This window comes from Engraulis encrasicolus, chromosome 5 (genome assembly GCF_034702125.1).
Source record: "Engraulis encrasicolus isolate BLACKSEA-1 chromosome 5, IST_EnEncr_1.0, whole genome shotgun sequence".
NCBI lineage: Eukaryota > Metazoa > Chordata > Actinopteri > Clupeiformes > Engraulidae > Engraulis > Engraulis encrasicolus.
This window is the reverse complement of record NC_085861.1, coordinates 56,345,850-56,363,817: the sequence shown is the minus strand read 5'-3', so window position 1 is coordinate 56,363,817 and position 17,968 is coordinate 56,345,850. Positions and strand designations below refer to the sequence as shown.

Genomic DNA, 17,968 nt, shown 5'->3' with positions numbered 1-17,968 from the left:
ACCAGCGGACCTGCACCCATCTTGCTGTCACTCTACGCACAAACACAGTCAGCCAGCAGCAGCAGCAGCAGCAGCAAAAAAAAAACCCAACAAAAAACACAACAGCGACCAACTTAATTATGCCTTTATTAAAATGCCCTGCCTGACAGGAAAAAAACACTTTGTGAAGGGCCATGTTATTGAGCAGATTTGCCACTCTTTAAGTAGACAAAAATAGATTCAGTTTGAGAATAAAATACAGAAAACAAAAAATACAAAACAGGCAATAAAAAAACAAAAAAGCATTAAAAGGAGAAAACACGTTGAGATATTTTTCCCAACTTTCTGTTTACCCGACACTTCAACTCTGTCTTGCTAAACTGCCTGTGACACCCTTCGTCTGGAGTATGAGTTCATCCTCCCCAACCCTCTCCTCCTCCTCCTCCTCCTCCTCCTCCTCCTCCACTCCCCTCATCCACCTCCTCCTGCTCCTCCTCCTCTTCCTTCACAGGGAGTTTCCAGCCCCCTCACCTCTCTCTCTCTCTCTCTCTCTCTCTCTCTCTCTCTCTCTCTCTCTCTCTCTCTCTCTCTCTCTCTCTCTCTCTCTCTCTCTCTCTCTTCCCTCTCCACTCCTCCTCCCTCCCTAGACGACAACGAGTCACTGCCTGCCTGCTGAAACTTCATGGAGATTGACTGGCTGTCTGTGGCTCCGAGATTAGTCTCAAACCCTCTTCTCGCCTGAAACCCCCAGCTTGTGCCTAATTGCAAAGCATGGAGCACTTTCACAATTAAAAACTTCCCCATCCATTTGAAATATTAATGCAAGCTAAATCTGAGGCAGACAGATAGAGAGAGAAAAAGAGAGAGTTACAAGCAAGTGCTGGAGAGAGGGGACAGAGTATGTCTGTGTGTGTGTGTGTGTGTGTGTGTGTGTGTGTGTGTGTGTGTGTGTGTGTGTGTGTGTGTGTGTGTGTGTGTGTGTGTGTGTGTGTGTGTGTGTGTGTGTGTATGTGTGTGTGTGTGTGTTTGTGTGCGTGTGAATGCGCGCATGTGTGTGAGAGAGAAACTCTGAGCACGTACAACCAACCTCCTCTCTTCCTTATCATTATCGGCCAAATGAATTTGGGTTGCGTTGATGCCTTTTAATGAGCTTTTTTTTGCAGCTGTTTTTTTTTTCTCTCTTCTTGGCGAATTGATTTCCATTACGTATTCTCTCTCTCCCTCTCTCCTTCCATGCGGCGTTGTGTATAAATATGTATGTGGGGACGGTGCTGTGCTGTGCTGTGCTGTGCGGTGCATCGCGGCTGGAAGACAAAGGGACGTGAGCAGAGGCAGATAATGAGGGCCGGAGGGAGAGCGGCCCCCAATGCCCAGTGGGCCCAGGGAGGGACCTTGTGGATCCTCCGTGTCAAATAATGAACTTCAATGGTGTATTTACACCCCCCCCACTCCCCCACCTCCCCGATGGGGAGCATCCTCCTTTTTTGGAGAGAGAAAGAGCAGGCTGTGTTTGTGTGCGTGTGCGTGTCAGAAAGAAACGTTAGGTGAGCCAGATAGCATACGTTTAGCCACGTGCTAGTCTCAAGGGGGCTGAAAGTGTGGGCTTCTTCAACTGATGATTGCTGCTGGAGACCGTGTGCAAGGCTTTTCTGGCAAAGTGGCTGCTTGCCCACATGGGGGTTATTAGACTAGACAGCAATAAGAGTCCAAAGTGGGGGTGATTATAATTCAGACGATCGGCAGCCATATCACCACCAGGCGCCTCAGCCAGCCGCCAGACCCCCAGAAAAGGATGCAGCCTTGGGGCACGACTGCCTGAGGAGATACAGCCCGAGCGGAGGAGTGAACCAGCTCGAAAAGTCTGAATGCTGTACTTTCAACTTCAGCGATGCAGGGGCATTTGGTGGAGGAAAAAAGGGAGGATAGATGGATGCTGGATGGATGGATGGATGGATGATGGATGGATGAATAAAAAGAAAAGAAAGAAAGCCCAACTGGGAGCTCCAACTCCCATTGTCATTGTGACACAGCACTCCACAGCACACAAGTGCACACTGCACACAAAGAAATTGCAATCATGCCTCACCGTGCAAGGGGGCAGTGCCCAATGGCGCCCGAAAGGGAGCAGTGCGGCAGGACCGCACCATGCTCAGGGTACCTCAGTCATGGAGGAGGATGGGGGAGAGCACTGGTTAATTACTCCCCCCACCAACCTGGCGGGTCGGGAGTCGAACCAGCAACCTTTGGTTGGCTACAAGTCTGACGCCCTAACCGCTTACCCATGACTGCCCTGAGATAGATAGGTAGATAGATATGTAGAAACAATATAGATACATAGATAGAGAGATGGAAGTAATGAGGGATGAGGGACAGACAGATTGACCTTGCAGATTGAAGGGTGAATCAGGGCAGGGGCGGGCCGACCAGGCAATGGGGCACCTAAGTCACGCCCTTCTACTTCCACAAAAAAATTTGAATGAAGTGAATGGGGCTAGTGAAGCTAAATCCTGATAACATTTGACATGTGTTCTGGATTTCACATGCTGTGACAGTGACTTGTGAAGATTTGGACTGGCCTGGTAAGACCGCTCATTTTTCGAAGGCAAGAGATTTTATTTATGTTTTTGTACTAAACTAGGTAACAGACAACAATGTATGCCTCACATATTTGCCGTGAAATGAGGCTGAGGGTGCACAGCCAGCCCTACCGCTGCACCGCGAGCAAAGTGGCTGCACACCAGACATGCGACTTCTCATGTGTATTCCAAATAATTGGTGTGTGTGAATGTTACCTGAAGTGCGTGTCGGACGACAGCAGAGAGGTGTTTCAGCAGGCTGTGCAGGATGTCCAACAGGGACAGCAGCAGAGACACACTGGCCTTCACCACCAGAAGCTCCTCCCTCTGGAGGTAGAGCAGCACACTGCACACCATCTCCACCACGCCTGCAACACACACACACGCACACACATAAATAAGTGGCAGTACTCACCTACTGTTGAAATGCAAGTAAATGCAAGTATTGGTTTATAAGTCCCAATACTAAAGGCCAAAATTGAGAAGCGCTGGTACTCCTTACTGGTGATTACCAGCCCTTTTAAAACACCTAATGGAAATGAATTCTATGGTACACCTAAATGTGTTGTATATTCTACATCAGTGTGGCATAAAAAATGTAGAAAGAATAAAATAGAGCATGCCTTTCTTTCAACATACTTGTGACATAAGATACCATTCCTCCAAAATTCTAAGCATCTGCCTCGCCATGAATTGTATCGAAACGAGTCACCTCGTCATCTGCTCCACTCCCATGGTTTTTAAAATGTAGGCTATTTCCTGATGCCTTCCCTTTTTTATTGATCCGAAAACATCCCTTTTTTCAATTAGGCTACTCTCCTCTTGTGGGGAAGAAACACTTGTGAAAGGGGAAATGGGAGAGTTATTAAAAATGACCCTAGCGTGGGGAATCTCTCTCTCTTTCTCTCTCTCTCTCTCTCTCTCTTTTACGCACAAAGTTGACAGGTAGCCTGTGATGATCAGCAGGGGAAAATAGACGCGTGATGCGACATGTGTCGATTCAGCATGTAGAAATGTTTTGTTTTTAAACTTCCATCCCGCCGTGGTATAGGGCCAAAGGAAAATTAAATAATCACAGCGTCGGCAGGCTACCAAACGAAGATTCTAGGCGCGTCAAGTTGGACGCCCGCACAGATAGAACATGATAGAACATGGTTCCTACAACTTTACAGACAGTAATAGATTAAAAAAGTACCCCACCATAACGGCAGATAAGCGGGATAACGGCCTTCGAGGTCGACCGGTTATAGAAATTAATGGCTTGGCGGAGGCAACTTTGTCTCCGCGCTGCGCGCGTCGCCAAAGTTCAGAGCCGCCGCCTCGCCATTAATTTCGTATAACCGGTCACCTCGTGGCCGTTATCCCTTACGTATCCAGCAGCCCAAAGGTGGGTGAGGATGTAGTTCCACTGATAAAGAAGGAAAGGAAGACACAAAATCATTGGATAACACGAGTGACATTTTAATTCACCAAACTACTTTGGTTCGTTTCATTGGTGCAGAAAACTGAGCACTGCTATATGGTACCTCCAGCCAATCCCTAGTTGACCTTTTCTTCAAGATACATTTTGCTGTTCAATAGAAAGATGGGTGTCCTTAAATATATAACACATAACCCATGTAACATGGCGTCTAAAACATACAATATACACAAGAATATATAGCAAAGGGACAGTGGCAACACGTTTACTCATACATTCATTCGTATATATGTTTAGAAGTTATTTATTGTCAATGCACAAGTTTCTTTTTTTCTTACAGGTCCATTTCATGAGTCAGAGGGAATTGATACTATATACTGTACTATACTGCTATACAGAAGTATGTTTCTGGAACATTCCACAGCAGTTGGATTAACAAGGTTTCACAACTGACAGCACTGCTGCTACCAAAAAATCCTGCTGAAAAAGTCATACTGATGACCATATTAATTTCGGTCACTGTAATTATGATGTAAATTTTTCATACCATTACATCTTTTCGAGTGGGTTTTTTTCTATCCTGGCTAAGAAAGGAGGATAGGAGATGTCTGATGACTATACTGCAATTCTTGGCAACAGGTAGGCAACCCGAGCCAGCGCCGGCAGCCAGTCACAGACCGTGTTGTACTCTCTCTCTCTCTCTCTCACTGACAGCTGCGGTGACAAGTCCACGCACAGAAGTTGAGTTATGGCAAGACAGCGGTCCGAGAGAGTAGACCACCACACCGCAAAGACTTTGGCCACCAACGTTTATCACATTCCAAATGGCCAAGCTGTCCGCTTGGTGTGTCCTGTACAGGGCCTTCAGACACATCAATAGACTTCAGCCATCCGCTTGACTGTATCTATCCAGAGAAGACGGAGGAAAAAAACACTGAGCCAATGGTAAGTGGCAATTATGGGTGGCAGTGAATGGCACAATGCCAGTTTTCGGTTTTCCCTTTTTAGACTGTCCTCATCACTCCTCCCATTACCAGTCGGAGCACTTGTCTTGAGTAAGCCAATATTAACACCAGCAGATTACACCTGGTGGCTGGCTGATGATAAAGCTTAGGCAAGCACTTTTCCACCCCCCCCCCCAACAACCCCCTTAAAAAGTCATAATAATATGGCACTTATTGAATGTTAACAATCCTTTACACGCGGCCATCTATTTAAGCAACTCTGCAGCACAATAACACCATGGTTCCTGTTATCACCTCGTCTGATCCAATTACAAACTAACCTGGAAAGATCCTATCTTACTTTGCAAAGACCACTAAAAAACCTTGACTTTGCCTCCTTTCTAATGTTTGCCTTCTCTTCTTTCCAGGTCCTTGCTGCTGAAATATTAAGTGCTTTATGAATAATCGGCTCATCTCCTCCGACGAGAGGCTCTTGTCTCGGCGTGGAGTGGAATGGGCCAGTAGCCTGACCTTCGCTCACCTGTGATCACGGGAGACTCTTGAACCATGGGAGCGAATGAGTGAGTGAGGCTGAAGGCCGACACGCTACCCTTCAGTGAGACTGTTCCATACCGCCCAGCCAGACTGCCAGGGAGCAGGCTCGCCAACCACGGCTTGCTAATCAGCCCACTCTCCTCAACAGTGGTTCTCAATGTGTCTTCAACAAGCGCCCCCTAGACCTCATCATAAGCCTGTCAACACCCCCTTGACCTCATCATAAGCTTTTTCAACACCCTCCTTAGTATTAAAAAATAGGATAAACTGTTCCACACTGGCCGGCATCTATTCTCCCTCCTCTGAGGGGGGCATCACTGGACAGCAGCTCCTCCATTAAGCATATAAGAAGCCACATCAGTCCTACGAAGTACAGTGGTGTGCTCGGTGTCCTCGTCAGCCTTCGCGTTCACCGATTATCCCATTCTCAAAACAGGAAGCAAGCAACAGAGGCAGACACCCTTAAGCCTGATAACCCTCCGCAAGTTTTACCTCAATTACCGTTACATGTTACTCTAAGTTACTTGTGGGCCTGATCTTGTTGCTAATTAATGAAATCATGTGTTAACAGCACAGGCAGAAGGAAGATATTACAGCCTTTCTTTTCCAATTTTGAAGCTGGGAGCTCCCCCCTTTTGGTATAATTGATTTATTTACTGAATCTTAATGGTAACTTGGTACGGTATGAATGTAGAAGGAATTACGCAGCAGGATTTTTTCTTTTACTCGTGGTGATTGACCGCTACCGCTATGCGCTGCTTGGGTCGTGGGGTTCTGTACCGCCGCATGACTGAAAGCAGCAGTTTGGCATGAGAACAGAACAGCAGCTACAGTAGCAGCAGCAGCGCACAGCAGACCTGCCGTCCGACAGCAGAGAACTGCGGGAGAGTGAAAGCGAGAAAAACTTACACTGTGGAAAAGCACAACCAATTAAGTAACACTGGGGAAATAATAACCGTGGCGGGAGCTGTTGCAAAAACACACACACACACACACACACACATGCACACACACCCGCTCGCACTCACACACACATACACACACACACACACACACACACACACACACACACACACACACACACACACACACACACACACACACACACACACACACAGACACACACTCGCATTCACACCCACACACACAGACCAGCATATTACAGCATCTCACTGTACTGTTGACATTAAAAAAGACATTTTTTTCCCCCAGACACAGCACATTCTTCAGCAACTCGTGCTTGAATTTGGATTCTGCTCCGCTGTTTCTTGGCATTATTTACCCTCAAGTAATACATGCAAATAAACACTCAAGGATTTGGGAACCTTCCATCAGCTAGTCTGAAAAACAAGTCAGCAATTCAGTCAGAGCAATATGTTGGGCTTTTTTTCCTTTTTGGTTCAGTAATGTGTTGGGGAAAAATGAAGACAGCTGAGTTCCGCTTACACTGGAGGGAAGCACCAAATATCTTAACGCTCTTAGTTTGAACAGAAAGAATGCAGCATATTTTCATTAACACTATCAAAGGGCTGTGGAGAAAAGGCCATTGTTTCTGGGGAGGGAAAAGCAAATGATTGGGATGAAGAGCGGCGAGGTTGCGGGGGTGAGGAGGGTTTCTGGTCCACCGGCAGGAATGGAAGTGGGGTGGGGGAGGGGTGGCTGAGGAGAGGGGGAGACGGAAAGCGTGAGAGAGGGGGGAGGGAGGAGGAGAAGGAGGGGTCCTCAACACCATGTCACTTCCTCCTCTCCCCCGGGGCTCTTATCTCCAGCTCAGGAAAATCTCGCCAATTATAAAACTCATCTCCTCTCCTCTGCCATCCCTCTCTCTCTCTCCGTCCCTGTCTTTCTCTCTCCCCGTCCCCTCATCTGCACTCTCCTAGTCACACCTAAAAGAGCCAATTATATGTTTTTTTGTTAACACCTCTCTCCTCGTCCCTCTCTCTCCCTACCCCACACCACCTCCCTCCCCTTCCCCCATCCCTCTATCCACTCCTGTTCCACTCGTCGGTGGTGAGAGCAGGCCGTCGCTGCAGCCGGAGCTGGCGCGAGATAGTGCTAATTGTCAGGGTTATATTTAGTGCTGGGTCAACACTTTCCCAAGAGGAAGGGCTTTCCAATCGGCCCGTAATGATGCTGACTTCCTCTACTCACACACACGATGACCTCCGTGTATAATGAGAGATGGAGGAGTAGAGAAGATGGAGAAGAGAGAGAGAGAGAGAGAGAGAGAGAGAGAGAGAGAGAGAGAGAGAGAGAGAGAGAGAGAGAGAGAGGGAGAGATGGAGAGAAAGGGGGAAAGAAAGAGAGAGAAAGGGGGAAAGAAAGAGAGAGAGCGAGGAAAGAGAGAGAAGACAGGGGGAGAGAGAGCGAGAGAGAGATGAAGAAAGGCAGGAAGGAAAGAGTGAGCTGGTGCCAGGAGCCAGTGGCTGATATGATGAGGCAACCCAAATGAGAGCTGTTGCAAGCTGCCTGCCGCTTGGTGCCTGCATGTCAGGTCTGGCGGCAGTGGGAAATGAGTAAACACTTCTGCCGAGCCGAGCCCACCAGCAACAATGCCAAAACACGCCAGCCAACTAGCTCGAACTAACCAGTAACACTCCTCCTACTGCTAGCTGGCTCCTGTTCCAATCCAACTGGTCGAAAAAAGAATGCACACAGCCTACCAGTGCAGGTGCTTGACCAAAAAACTGATAAACTAAACTAAGCTCTCAATGTGAGTTTATTAGTACAACGTTTCAGCCACTCTGGCCTACACACTACACTGACTACACTACACTACACATTTTTTTCAGAAGATACTATCTAGCAGCCTTAGCCCGCCCCTACTATCGGTGATGCTGCACAAAGTTCTGCTTCTCAGAGTAGTTTGGTCAGGCCTGCTGTCAAGTACATTTCAAGTTCCAATGGGATAGGGGAGCAGATCCTTTCCAGCATTTCCAGTGGCTCGATGGGGCAGGTTTGAGGCAATGACACACCAGTTCAGTTGGCAGATGAATGAAGGAAAGGGTGGCCGGATTGTTTGCAGCTTCAACCAGTAGCACACGGAGGAATTTCATGAAAACAAGCTTTGCCCTTTGCATGTCTCTTTGCAAGCCCATATTGATGCCGTTGCCGCCCATTCGGTCACATGTCTTGGCAACCACTATAGCAATTGGTTGTCTGTTATTTGAATCATCTGAATTACCGGACACATAATTATTGCATACTGCTTATGAAATGGGCCATCTTGTGATAAAAATATGCCTGTCAAGAAGTCCTCTCTGTCTGTTAAAAAGAGGGGTTCAGGAACAGGTGTGAACGCTGAGGGTCATCCAGTTACAATGAAAATAACTGATTGAAAGCAAGCATAGCAGTCTTGTTCTTCTTTATGCTTCAACATAATTAATAATTGCATATACTGTATGTGTGTGTGATTCTACAAAAAAACACTGTGGAACATAAATGGCTGCAAACTTCCTGGTTTATGGACGCACACAAACAAGAACTTCAAACATGTAATGTGGGCATGGTATTAACTGAAGAAAGGCCACTCGAATGCAGAGGGAACCGGAGGGAAACACCGGACCTCCCAACAAGACGTGACTGTACTCACATGACCCATGCAATGACCATATGTGAGCACATCAGCTCTAAACAGCAGTTCTATCACATCACCTTTATAACACTACCAACTTTTCCAACCAAAAGCTACCCGGCCATCTCTGCAGCCCCTTGCACCTCTCCATGCCCACACCTTACACAGCCACAAGGGTGGACCCTTCACACCTCAGGCACCGCAAACACATAAACAGTGATAGATGTAATTGAATGTGTATTTAGATTTTGTACAAGCTGATGAATTGTATTATGAAGTGGAATGTTACTGATGATATTTGACTTACATTTCTAATATAGATGACCTGAAGACATGATGCTATGCCTTAACTCTGTGGGATTTATTTTTCTGGGCCTATCTGAGTTAATTTTACTGGATTTGTGTAATATTGATGAATATGCAACATTATGACTATTTTCTGTGGTATTTATTGACCTATCTGAATGTAACTGATGGAATTATGTTACCTTTGTATATAGCCCTTGCATGGGGACATCAATGTGAAAAATATTGTTGTGATGGCCTGCATGGACTGATCATGTTTTACCTACTTTACGCACCTGTTGGGATGGGTTTTTTGAGACTATGCACAAGATTTGTAGCAAAGAATCATGTGATCATTTGGCACTTTATTTGTATACCTGGGTAATGGGGGGTTTGGCATAGAGCGAACCTGATGACGCATTGGGCGAAACGCGTTGTTCGCTCCAAAAAATAAAGTAAAGTAAAGAAAAGTAAGCAGTGTGCGGTGTCTCTTGACCTTGTTCAGTGATAGATGTCAGTTTGACTCACTGAAGTAAGGTATATGGAATGATATTCCCAGCATCTTTACACTTTTGACAGGCCAGTCTGGGGATGACTCAGTGAAATGGACTGCGTCCACTAAATTCATAGATTATAGAGAAGCATTTCTTTCTGAAGACAGAGGCATGCTGCTGAGCCGAGCTGGAATCCATTAGGTTCACTGCAGTGCTGTGGTGTGGTCTGGTGTGGTGTGTTGTGGTCTGGTGTGGTGTGTCTTTCCCAAGGCCCTGAGGAATGTGGAGCCTGTGTGTGCATATGTGCGTGCGTGTGTGTGTGACTCATCCCTTAGCTAGCGTGAGAGAGAGAGGTACTGCACAAGAGGACTAATGGCTAGAGTATGCCACTTGCGAGTCTAGCTATCTAGCACGTGGTCCAAGCAGGCACGCTCATAAGTGCATAGCACCACCACTGTTGGCTCCAGAGCGGTGGCTGGCTGGCTGGTTGGTGGGCTGGTTGGTGGGTGCGAGTCTAAAACTGTCAACACAGCTATGGCTAAAGAATCCCTTTATTCAATAATTCAGTGAATGGAGCTGGTCGTCGTCTTGAAGACAACCCAGCTGGGACATTTGGAGAGAGGAAGGGAGAAAGAGTGTGTGACAGACATAGTTAAAGAGAAGGAGGGAGAGTTGAGTTAGACAGATGGAGACAGGGGGTATGAAGGGAGTGGGGGGAGAGAGAGAGAGAGAGAGAGAGAGAGAGAGAGAGAGAGAGAGAGAGAGAGAGAGAGAGAGAGAGAGAGAGAGAGAGAGAGAGAGACGGAGAGACGGAGAGCAGCAGCAGAGAAGACAACAGATGAAGGAGGCAGATACTGCTGCTGGATAGAGTAGACTACATCAAAATGTATTGACATAGCCACTGATGAGCCCAAACACATGCGCGTGCACGCACGCAGGCATGCACGCAGGCACTCACACACACACACACACGCACCACCTATAAAATCATCCTACATTGGAAGGATGACTACATTGACAGGCCAGCAGCCACCTCCCACTAACATGAAAGACTTGCACCTTGCTGGATATGCAGCAACACGCTAAATTTCTCATTAAAATGTTTGCAAAAAAAGAATCAAAACACCTGAGTAAGGCAGAAATAATAAAAGGTTCACAACACTGATGAACGTTTCTAAATATAAGGTAAGATTTTTTTTACAACATATCGGGCACACTTTCAATGTGCAAAGCATTGACTGTAACGATTCATTCATTGACATCAAATTCATTGTACTTTGATGAAGAACTACAGGTCCAAAACATTGTGATAATTAATTCACATTTCGGAACGTTTATCAGAGTTTTTTTAAGGTTCAGCACATGCCGTGGCGTAATGTGCATGCATTTTGTGTTTTTAAAGGTATTTTATGCTTTTGTGCCTTTATTGATAGTATAGTGAAGGAGATACAGAAAGCAAGAGGGAGAGAGAGATGGGGTATGGTTGGTAGCGCTCTGCACCACAGCACCCCATTCTGCCGCCAACCCTGGGGTGCCCAAGTCATGCCCCTCTACTTCCAGAGCATGGGCCCATAAAAAGTGAATGGGGCAAGTCAAGCTCATCCATTTAACATGTGCTCTGGATTTCATATATGATAGCAGTGAATTTTTAAGTGTCGGAGGACCACTCATTTTTCGGCAGGCAAGAAAAAGTTTTTGTGCAAAAATACAGTAGGTAATGGACTACAATGTGCTCCTCACATATTTGTGAACAGAGGCTGAAGGCGCACAGCCAGCCCTACGGTTGCACCATGGCTAAAGTGGCTGCATGTAGTCAAATTAATTACGTATTTTTGCACTCACACAACTCACAAATCTCTTGAAAAGTGGAGTCGACAGCCACACCATTCCTTATCATTAATTCTGTGGTACAGAATATGTGTGATCTAGGGGTAAAGGTGAGGTGGATTGGAGAGCCCAGTCAAATGTTCTGCTTCTGACTTCTCAGGATCCATGAGCCAGCCGGAAGGTGCGGAGACTTAAGAGCAGATTATAGTTCAGCAATGGCGCCTGTTGGTTTCGGTCGCTAACCACTGTTGATGTTATAGATCTGCACACAAGGTCTCATGCCGTTAACCACATTTGGCTACATAGCTACAAGGCTACAGTACAGTAGTCAGACTGCAGGCATTGTGCCGCGAGTGCTAAACTGATGTATTGTTTGTTTGTTACTTACTAGTTCAGTCATTGTAGCTTCATGTATTTACACACACTAGAAAGAAAGCGTTCGTATTCCACAGAATATTGACAGTTTGGCTCTCGTAAACTACCGGAGAATTGTGCCGCCACGAGAACAAGGAAGTAGCAAGATGACCAATCACAGCGCCTTTTCTCTGCGACCTTCGCAACCGTCTGTCGCGTAGTCAGGATTTTTTGAGGCGCGCAACGACGGTTGCAGAGCCTCTGCGCGGGGGCCGTGGTCGCGCACAGGCGGTTGCACAGGCTCTGCAACCGTCAGCGCCAATAAGTATAAATTGGCCTTTAGGCACCCATCACCACTCTCCTTTACCTTGCTGATAGAAGAGATGGAGGTCTTCGGCCTTCTCCCCAATCAGGTTGTTGAGGAGAGCCATGGCGTTCTGCATGGTCCCTCCAAGGACGTTAGTCTGGTGGTCCTGAAAATAAAGGTAAGAGCATGCTTAACCAAGGTTTTCCATATCCACACCATGAAAGACAATAGACTGACCAAGTCTTTGATGACGAGTCAAATACTGCCATACAGAATCTGTTTGCACTAGCAGTGCCTTAGCATAGGCAACAGAATCGTTCATTTTGTGACACCACGATCAAATTTTGCACAGATCATGCTTGGTATAAATTCTTCCTACAATAACAGTAAGTTTCTCATATCATTATCCACATAATAAAGACAATTGGCCCACTAACCAAGGTCTATAATTGAGTCATGATGTTCAGTCCAGCAGATATTGCAACTGGTCGTGCAGTACAGCGGCTTAGCAAAACAATCGTTCAGATTGTGATACAATTGATGTACCTCAATTTTTTCACAACTTTTATTAGAACTAGCCTTGTCGGACTATAGCATGGCAATTTTAGTTTGGTACTGTACCGGAAAAGCTGTGGAACCAACAGCTACTAATGTGTGGTTAAACTGCACTAACGACCAAGGCAGTCACCATGCTAGGCCTTCTCTAATGACTCAGATTCAAGGGTCAATGACGTCTCAGTAATAGTGCACGTCAGGGTTGTGCAACCACAGCTAATGCAATTATTGTAGTATATATGCCACTATTAAATGTTTTTTTGTGTGTTTGCAGTGGATTATCTAAGAAGCATATTCATTGCAGTACATTAATTACCAATTACTAATTACTCTGTGGGCAGTAGCTGTGGTTGTACCAACTGACGCCTGAGCCCCCAAAAAACCCCGTCATTGACCCTCATACAGATTCATTTGTGTACGCAGACAGAGCACTGTGATCAAAGGAGAGATATTACGTTCTTTTGGTTATCACCAGCAGAGCAGTGCTGGACCAACTCACCACTCTGGCTCTTTCCAATTAGACACACAAAAAACATAAAAACAAAAAACAACCATCAATGAAATATATCTGTGGTAATAGAGACATATCCAAACACCTATTATTGAACAATATACTGCATAGTGAAGAACTGGAAGTGACCCCAAAGGAGAGTTCAAATAAGAATTCCTGAGGTTTGATTAAGCAATCAGATTTAATTAGCACAACTGTCACATTTCTGCTCAGCGGGATTAACGACTACGGAACGGCAGAGCCGAGGAGCTTACAAACACAACAGCTGTGATTTCCTTCACTCTCAGGGTGCTTTTGAAAAAACATACATAAGGGAACAGGTGCACACATACACAAATACACACACACACACACACACACACACACACACACACACACACACACACACACACACACACACACACACACACAAATGAACACGCATGTACGCGCACACACACACACACACACACACACACACACACACACACACACACACACACACACACACACACACACACACACACACACACACACACACACACACACACACGCATGCAGAGGCGCAACAAAACAAAAAAATCGATGGAGGCTTTAATTAAAGGTCTGGATGAGCAGAGAGAGGAGGAGGCTGGAGTTGGCACTGCTGGTGCTGAAAGTGTGTGTGTGTGTGCGTGTGTGCGTGCGTGCATGTGTAAACAGCCTGACAGGCAGTAGTACTGGCCCACTGACTCTGGGGACTTCTTCTTCCCTCCTCCACCTCCCCCACCCCAAACGCTTTCCCTTCCTCTCTCCTCTGTCTACTACCCCCCCACACTCCACTCCACTCCTTCTCTCTCCTTTCTCTCTCTTCCTCTCACTCTCTTTCTGAAGACCCCCCCCCCCCTGCATGAACTGAAAAGGAATTTCAAGGGCCGACGTTGGTTTCTTTTTCCGAATGGTTTCCGCGGGGTGCTGGAGAGGTGGTGGGGTCGGACAAGACTATGGTAGCCTTCAGCATACAAACGCACACACACTCACACGTTCGCGCACACACGCGCACACACACACGCACACACACGCGTGCACACACATAGACACACATGAATAAATCACCCACTCACAGAGTGGAGGCCATCAGCACAGGAGTGAGTGAGCGGCCGCTTTAAACGCTCTGTGTGTGTGTGTGTGTGTGTGTGTGTGTGTGTGTGTGTGTGTGTGTGTGTGTGTGTGTGTGTGTGTGTGTGTGTGTGTGTGTGTGTGTGTGTGTGGCTGCTTTAAACATGGACAGGACGCAAACAACAGGTTAGAGGTTGCATGGAGGCCAACCAGACGACTCTGTCCAGTTAATGTAATGATTACTGATGTGAAATAAATATGCAGCGGTAGCAGAAGGATAGTGAAGTGCAAAAGAGTTTCGCCCACTACATGTCTGTTCTTTCCTATAACGTGCCATCAATCAATTACTGTGAGATTTTAGGGCACAGGTCATCCTTTGGCTCACACCATACTATACTATACTATACTATACTATACTATACTATACTATACTATACTATAGTATACTATACCATACCATACTATACTATATACTATACTAAGCTTACTTGTATACTTAATGGTTGTGTGTGGTTAAGTGTGTGTTTGTGCATGTGTATGCACATAATTCTCAGGTAAATCACAAAGCTTATCCAAGGACATTAATTCCACACGCCTGCGCTCAAGCACACGTGCGCGCACGCGCGCGCACACACACACACACACACACACACACACACACACACACACACACACACACACACACACACACACACACACACACACACACACACACACACACACACACACACACACACACACACACACACACACACACACACACACACACACACACACACACACAGATGCGGTGCACACCTGTCCTGTTTGCCTCAGCACCTCCTCCAACAGACATGTTGACACATGCTCACTGCTCACATCCCCAACACAGTAAATACCTCCTGTCTCTCTGATTCACACTGTCAGGTGGCATCAAACTCAATAGAAAACTGTGGCAAGACAGAGCAGACACACAAAGCTCTATTGCCTTCCCTCTTGTGTCTGGGAACATTGCATCAGCAACAAGGGCAAAAAAAGGTAACGTTCAATTACATTCATCGCACCAGTATCACTGAAGCCTTGACCATCCATACAAGGAGTTCAGCTCTGATGGGTTGTTAAACTGAAGTAACTGAAGGTACCTCAAAACTGGAGAGCCTTTATAAAATGCACAACGGGGTCCAACTGCTTAGCGATGGAAACAAGGCTGACATGAGGAGGGGCCTCAAGAGCAGAGCCCTAAATCCATGGCCTCTAGCAGGGTGTGTGTCGCCCCCAGCACCCCTCTCTCGCTGCAGCCCCCAGCCAAAACAGCAGGGCCAGCGCTATCCGACCAGCAGCAATACCCTGGGGACAGACACGTGGCTGTGGCCCCAAGAATCAATGCCAATCACAATTTCTCTCTCTCCTTCACTTCAATTCCCTCCTCTCTTGCTTTCTCTCTCTCTCTCTCACTCTCTCTCTCTCTCTCTCTCTCTCTCTCTCTCTCTCTCTCTCTCTCTCTCTCTCTCTCTCTCTCTCTCTCTCTCTCTCTCTCTCACTCTCTCTCTCTCTCTCTCTCTCTCTCTCACTGCCCTGAAATCAATGTCGGCCCGCTCCAAAGTGCTGAATTGGACTGACGTGTAAATCATCTGACAAGCGGTGATTGTTAGACGCGCACTCGATGAAAACAAATGCCGATTCAATCCCCATACAATCTGCAGAGTCAAAGGGTTGCCTCCACCGAGGACAGACGAGGCGAGGAGGCGTAACAGGGGAGGAGAGAAGACAGCGGGAGAGGAGAGGCTGCCTCTGGCTACGGCTGACGAGAAAATGCCCTGCCACCTCCCTCCCCCCTCTTGTATTTGTGATTACTGCTGATCAGCTGGAGTAATTGAGTTGGAGTTTCTTCCACGGGCCCTTCGGAGGAGGTAAGTAAAGCCATAGTCCAAAGCTGGATTCAGAGGCTTTACAAATCAGATAGCAGACAACAATAGCATGGTCGGGTGGTACTGACCTATTCCTATAACCAACGTAAAAACAAAACAAAAATGCACCACCCATGTTAAACATGCCCTCAATTCTGGACGGGTAATTCGTATCCATCTTAAAAGGACAATTCCAAAAGGACATGCAGTTGTAATGGACTACGCAAAAACATTTGAAACATCTCGACATATTCAATCATCCCCAAAGTAGGTGCTGTGTTGAAACGTGTCTGTTGATGTATAGTTTTTGTAATACTTTGTTAAGACATTTTAAAAACTAGAAAAGTGCTCCGAGATCACATACCTCCGCCAGGGCATGGCATAATTAGATAATGGACAAAAATAATCACTTTGCCAATATGACCAACTATATTCCTGTCAGAACGTTCAAAATGATACACTCATGTCAGTTCAGTCATTTGCAAAATCTACCTGCTTTGAAAGCTTGTGATCACGCGCTGATAGAACTGTAGCCTAATTAATGAAGGGAATGTAGCCTAATGATTTTGACCAACAGAACTGAAACAACTACAGAAGGGTAAGGCCTTTTTTGCCTACGATGGTATAGGCTATGCATCATTCTCATGGGCCACTGGTTATTCTTGGCGCTGTCGGTTGAAGCGACATTTGCTTCCCCGCATTCCTCAAATCACTAGGCCTATTCACCGTTTCTATCTCGCAACTGGGCTTGGTTTTAAATTTAGTGAAGGGGGTGTTTGACCAGCATTGTGAACTTACACAGCCACAAATTCCATATTTTTGGCGATGGTATGGTACCCAATTAATTCATTCATTGTCAACCAAAATGATCTGCGGTGGTCACTGTCCATCTCGCAACAATTCACTTCCACGTCACACATATTTCAGGCAGCGGTAATTAATTAATTTTACATGATTGTTTGTTAACTGCAATGAGGGTGTAGCCTAGGGCTAGGCTGCCCACTGATGAGCAACTTTTTAGGTTTATAGCACTCGTGTGGGAGCTGGCGTCAAAGGAGAAAGTCCCACCCTGTTCCTTACTGTTTAGAATGGCGCAGGCTCACCCGTGTGGAATATATGCCGGTGCTCGACCATTATGCATACTGTCGGGCTTTCTGATCCCTGTCCATCTCGCAAACAACTTGGGGTTATCTTTAAATGTAGCGAAGGGGATGTAATGAATTTTACCAGCACTGTGAACGTAGGTCTAGAGTCATAAATTATTTTGGCAACGGTAGCGTAATTAATTCGACAGGATTGTGAACGTAAGTCATAGTCCACAACAACATTGTGAACTTACACAATCACTTCCATGTTTTTTGACAACGTAATTAATTCGACAGCATTGTGAACCTAAACGATCTGCGGGGATGGTCAACTGTCCTTCTCGCACCAGCAATGATAACATAGCCTAGGCCACACATAACAAATTGAATATTTTTGGTAGCGGTGGTAATTCATTTGACAGGACTGGTTAGCCTACTGCCTGCGGATGAAGGCTGCCTGCAGATGAACAACTTTTTAGTTGAAATGCACTTGGTGTTGGAGCTGGCGGCGAAGGAGAGAGTCTCTCCCTGTTCCTTGC

At 46.3% G+C, this 17,968-nt stretch overlaps 1 protein-coding gene across 1 annotated transcript in view; it reads right to left on the bottom strand.

Moving 5' to 3' along the window:
- The window catches only part of ulk4 (unc-51 like kinase 4), a 141,514-nt gene that overhangs the window by 25,866 nt on the left and 97,680 nt on the right, over positions 1 to 17,968 (bottom strand). Inside the window, exons 32-33 of the mRNA XM_063199756.1 lie at positions 12,376 to 12,481; positions 2,772 to 2,923 (exon numbers count right to left, since the gene is read on the bottom strand). Of these exons, the coding sequence (XP_063055826.1) occupies positions 2,772 to 2,923; positions 12,376 to 12,481 (258 nt within the window). The remainder of the gene's footprint in view (positions 1 to 2,771; positions 2,924 to 12,375; positions 12,482 to 17,968) is intronic.